Genomic DNA, 4,902 nt, shown 5'->3' with positions numbered 1-4,902 from the left:
GAGACTGCAAGAGACGGCGGAGGAAAAGACTGCTAGAGACGGCAGAGGAAAAGACTGCAAGAGACAGCGGAGGAAGAGACTGCAAGAGACGGCGGTGGAAGAGACTGCAAGAGACGGCGGAGGAAGAGACTGCAAGAGACGGCAGAGGAAGAGACTGCATGAGATGGCAGAGGAAAAGACGGCGGAGGAAGAGACTGCAAGAGATGGCGGAGAGGAAGAGACTGCAAGAGATGGCGGAGAGGAAGAGACTGCTAGAGACGGCGGAGGAAGAGACTGCTAGAGACGGCGGAGGAAGAGACTGCAAGAGACGGCGGAGGAAGAGACTGCAAAAGACGGCGGAGGAAGAGACTGCAAGAGACGGCGGAGGAAGAGACTGCAAGAGATGGCAGAGGAAGAGATTGCTAGAGATGGCAGAGGAAGAGACGGCGGAGGAAGAGACTGCAAGAGATGGCGGAGAGGAAGAGACTGCTAGAGACGGCGGAGGAAGAGACTGCTAGAGACAGCGGAGGAAGAGACGGCAGAGGAAGAGACTGCAAGAGACGGCAGAGGAAGAGACTGCAAGAGACGGCAGAGGAAGAGACTGCTAAAGACGGTGGAGGAAGAGACGGCGGAGGAAGAGACTGCAAGAGACGGCGGAGGAAGAGACTGCTAGAGACGGCGGAAGAAGAGACTACAAGAGACGGCGGAGGAAGAGACTGCAAGAAACGGCGGAGGAAGAGACTGCTAGAGACGGCGGAGGAAGAGACTGCTAGAGACGGCGGAGGAAGAGGCTGCAAGAGACGGCGGAGAGGAAGAGACTGCTAGAGACGGCGGAGGAAGAGACTGCTAGAGACAGCGGAGGAAGAGACTGCAAGAGACGGCAGAGGAAGAGACTGCAAGAGACGGCAGAGGAAGAGACTGCAAGAGACGGCGGAGGAAGAGACTGCAAGAGACGGCAGAGGAAGAGACTGCTAAAGACGGTGGAGGAAGAGACTGCAAGAGACGGCGGAGGAAGAGACTGCAAGAGACGGTGGAGGAAGAGACTGCTAGAGACGGCGGAAGAAGAGACTACAACAGACGGCGGAGGAAGAGACTGCAAGAAACGGCGGAGGAAGAGACTGCTAGAGACGGCGGAGGAAGAGACTGCTAGAGACGGCGGAGGAAGAGGCTGCAAGAGACGGCAGAGGAAGAGACGGCGGAGGAAGAGACTGCAAGAGTTGGCGGAGAGGAAGAGACTGCTAGAGACGGCGGAGGAAGAGACTGCTAGAGATGGCGGAGGAAGAGACTGCAAGAGACGGCGGAGGAAGAGACTGCAAAAGACGGCGGAGGAAGAGACTGCAAAAGACGGCAGAGGAAGAGACTGCAAGAGATGGCAGAGGAAGAGACTGCTAGAGACGGCAGAGGAAGAGATGGCGGAGGAAGAGACTGCAAGAGATGGCGGAGAGGAAGAGACTGCTAGAGATGGCGGAGGAAGAGATTGCAAGAGACGGCGGAGGAAGAGACTGCAAAAGACGGCGGAGGAAGAGACTGCAAGAGACGGCGGAGGAAGAGACTGCAAGAGATGGCAGAGGAAGAGACTGCTAGAGATGGCAGAGGAAGAGATGGCGGAGGAAGAGTCTGCAAGAGATGGCGGAGAGGAAGAGACTGCTAGAGATGGCGGAGGAAGAGACTGCTAGAGACGGCGGAGGAAGAGACTGCAAGAGACGGCAGAGGAAGAGACTGCAAGAGACGGCAGAGGAAGAGACTGCAAGAGACGGCAGAGGAAGAGACTGCAAGAGACGGCAGAGGAAGAGACTGCAAGAGACGGCAGAGGAAGAGAGTGCAAGAGTTGGCAGAGGAAGAGACTGCAAGAGACGGCAGAGGAAGAGACTGCAAGAGACGGCGGAGGAAGAGACTGCTAGAGACGGCAGAGGAAGAGACTGCTAGAGACGGAGGAGGAAGAGACTGCAAGAGACAGCGGAGGAAGAGACTGCAAGAGACGGCGGAGAGGAAGAGACTGCTAGAGACGGCGGAGGAAGAGACTACAAGAGACGGTGGAGGAAGAGACTGCAAGAAACGGCGGAGGAAGAGACTGCTAGAGACGGCGGAGGAAGAGACTGCTAGAGACGGCAGAGGAAGAGATTGCAAGAGACGGCGGAGGAAGAGACTGCAAGAGACGGCGGAGGAAGAGACGGCGGAGAGGAAGAGACTGCAAGAGACGGCGGAGGAAGAGACTGCAAGAGACGGCAGAGGGGAAGAGGCTGCTGGAGAAAGAAATGGCAAGAGACGTGGAGAGGAAGAGATGGGTGAGGAATAGACAGGGAGAGACAGACAGAGGAAGAGACAGCCGGAGGAAGATACTGCAAGAGATGGCAAAGGAAGAAGCAGCGGAGGAAGAGACGAAGAGATGGGGAGAGGAAGAGACTGCTGGAGGACGAGACGGCAAGAGACAAGTGGAGGAAGAGTGCAAGAGACAAGGAGAGAAAGACAGCTGGAGGAGCAGACTGCGAGAGAGATGGGGATAGAAAGCTGGAGGAGAAACGGGGAGAGGCACTCACAAAAAGACAGCGAGAGGAAGCTGGAGAAAAAGACAGCAAAGAGATGGAGAAAGAGACAGAAAAAAGCTTAAGGAAAGACGGAGGAAGAGATGGAAGGAGAGACGGAGAGAGAGAGACGAGGGGAAAGATGGAGGTTGAGATGGAGGGAGAAACAAAGGAAGAGATGGAGAGAGGGAGGAGAAAGAAACGTAAGGAAAGACGGAGCAAGAGATGGAGAGACAGAGAGAAGAGGGGATAGACAAAGGAGAGATGGAGGGACAGGCAAAGGAAGAGACGGGGAGAGACAGGACTGAAGAGACTGAGAGAGACAAGGGGAGAGACGGAAGGAGAGAGAGAAGGGGAATATACCGACCTCCGGGCCTGACCACTGCCTTTATTGACCAATTCTCCACCTGGCTCCTTCACTTTCTATCTGCTTACATTCCCACCATCATCATGGGTGACTTCAATATCCCCATTGACACCCACCAGTCAGCAGCCTCCAAACTCCTGTCCCTTACTTCATCCTTTGGACTTACTCAGTGGTCCTCCTCAGCCACCCACACAGACACACATTAGACCTGGTCTTCACCCGTTTATGCTCCCTATCTAACTTCACAACCTCCCCTCTCCCTCTATCTGACCACCATCTACTCACTTTCTCATCCCTGTCCTCACCTGTCACCCATGTCCAGCACCATGCGCACCCATGCAGGAACCTCGCACACCTAGACACCAACACACTCTCTGACTCTATTCTACCACTGTCCTCTATATCCTCACTCCACGACAGACACTGCTTTCTACAATGCCACTCTCGCATCAGCTATTGACACGGTTGCCCCTGTCATGCATAGCAGAGTGCGACGAACCAATAGACAACCCTGGCACAATAACACCACTAAAAAGCTTCGGCAAGCATCCAGAATTGCAGAATGGCATTGGAAGAAAACGCATTCACAAGATGATTTCACTGCACTCAAACAAGCAACACTGGCATTCAAATCAGCTCTCACCTCTGCTAAACAGGCCTACTTCACAACCCTCGTATCTTCCTTATCCCACAACCCCAAACAGTTGTTCAACACTTTTAACTTCCTCCTCCACCCATCACTGCCCCCTCCGAGTTCCCTAATTGTTGCCGAGGACTTTGCCACACACTTCAAAAATAAGATAGACCAAACAAGGCAAGTCTTTGTTGTCCAACCACCACAACCCCTTTGTATGAGAGACCAATGCCCAAACCCCATAACTTCACTCTCCAAAATCTCTGAAGGGGAGCTTGCTCATCTTTTCTTCAAATCACACCTCACCACTTGTGCACTTGACCCCATCCCTCCTCCCCAACCTCACCACCACACTAATCCCATCCCTAACCCATCTCTTCAACCTTTAACTTCTGGTACCTTCCCCTTTGCCTTCAAACATGCCACAATCACAACTATCCTCAAAAAGCCATCCCTTGACCCAAGTGGTATGTCCAGCTATCGCCCCATATCTTTGCTCCCATTTGCTTCCAAACTCCTTGAGCAGCACGTTCATGCTGAACTTTCCTCTCACTTTGCATCTAACTCTCTTCGACAACCTACAATCTGGCTTCCATCCCCACCATTCCACTGAGACTGCCCTGACCAAAATTACTAACAACTTACTTGCAGCCAAAGCTAACAGACAATTCTCTATTCTCCTCCTCCTAGACCTGTCCTCTGCCTTCGACACAGTTGACCACTGCCTCCTACTACAGATCTTTTCTTCCTATCTTGGATCTCCTCATACCTTGCCAACCGCACATTTAGCATTTCCTACTCCCATTCTACCTCTTCATCTCGACCCCTCTCTGTTGGAGTCCCCCAAGGCTCTGTCCTAGGACCCTTATTCTTCTCAATCTATACACTCGGCCTGGGACAACTCATAAGGTCCTATGGCTTCCAGTACCATCTATATGCCGATGACACTCAGATCTACCTCTCTGGCCCAGATGTCACCTCTCTGCTTTCCAGAATCCCAGAGTGCCTATCAGCCATATCCTCCTCCTCTCGCGTTCTCAAGCTCAATTTGGACAAATCTGAACTCATTATCTTTCCTCCATCACGCATATCTTCCCTACCTGATCTATCAAAATAAATGAAATCACACTTTCCCCTGTCACCAAAATCCACTGCCTCGGAGCAACCCTTGACTCTGCCCTGTCCTTCAAACCGCACATCCAAGCTCTCGCCACCTCCTGTCGCCTCCAGCTCAAAAATATTTCCAGAATCCGTCCTTTCCTCAACCCACACTCTACCAAAATGCTCGTGCATGCCCTCATCATCTCCCGCCTCAACTACTGCAACATTCTCCTCTGTGGCCTACCTTCTAACACTCTCGCACCCCTCCAGTCCATCCTTAACTCTGCTGCCCGACTAAT

General features: G+C 52.9%; 1 protein-coding gene across 1 annotated transcript; it reads left to right on the top strand.

Annotated features, from left to right (window-relative positions):
• Window positions 1–447: 447 nt before the first annotated feature.
• Window positions 448–1,129, top strand: LOC138666395 (uncharacterized protein C05D11.13-like). The gene is made up of 2 exons (XM_069754623.1): window positions 448–722; window positions 889–1,129. The coding sequence occupies exons 1-2, from the start codon at window positions 448–450 to the stop codon at window positions 1,127–1,129; spliced, it is 516 nt and encodes a 171-aa protein (XP_069610724.1).
• The last annotated feature ends 3,773 nt before the right edge of the window (window positions 1,130–4,902 follow it).

The sequence above is a fragment of the Ranitomeya imitator genome, chromosome 2 (assembly GCF_032444005.1).
Source record: "Ranitomeya imitator isolate aRanImi1 chromosome 2, aRanImi1.pri, whole genome shotgun sequence".
Lineage (NCBI taxonomy): Eukaryota > Metazoa > Chordata > Amphibia > Anura > Dendrobatidae > Ranitomeya > Ranitomeya imitator.
Note: the sequence above shows the minus strand (reverse complement) of the source record. Positions and strands in the feature narration are given on the sequence as shown.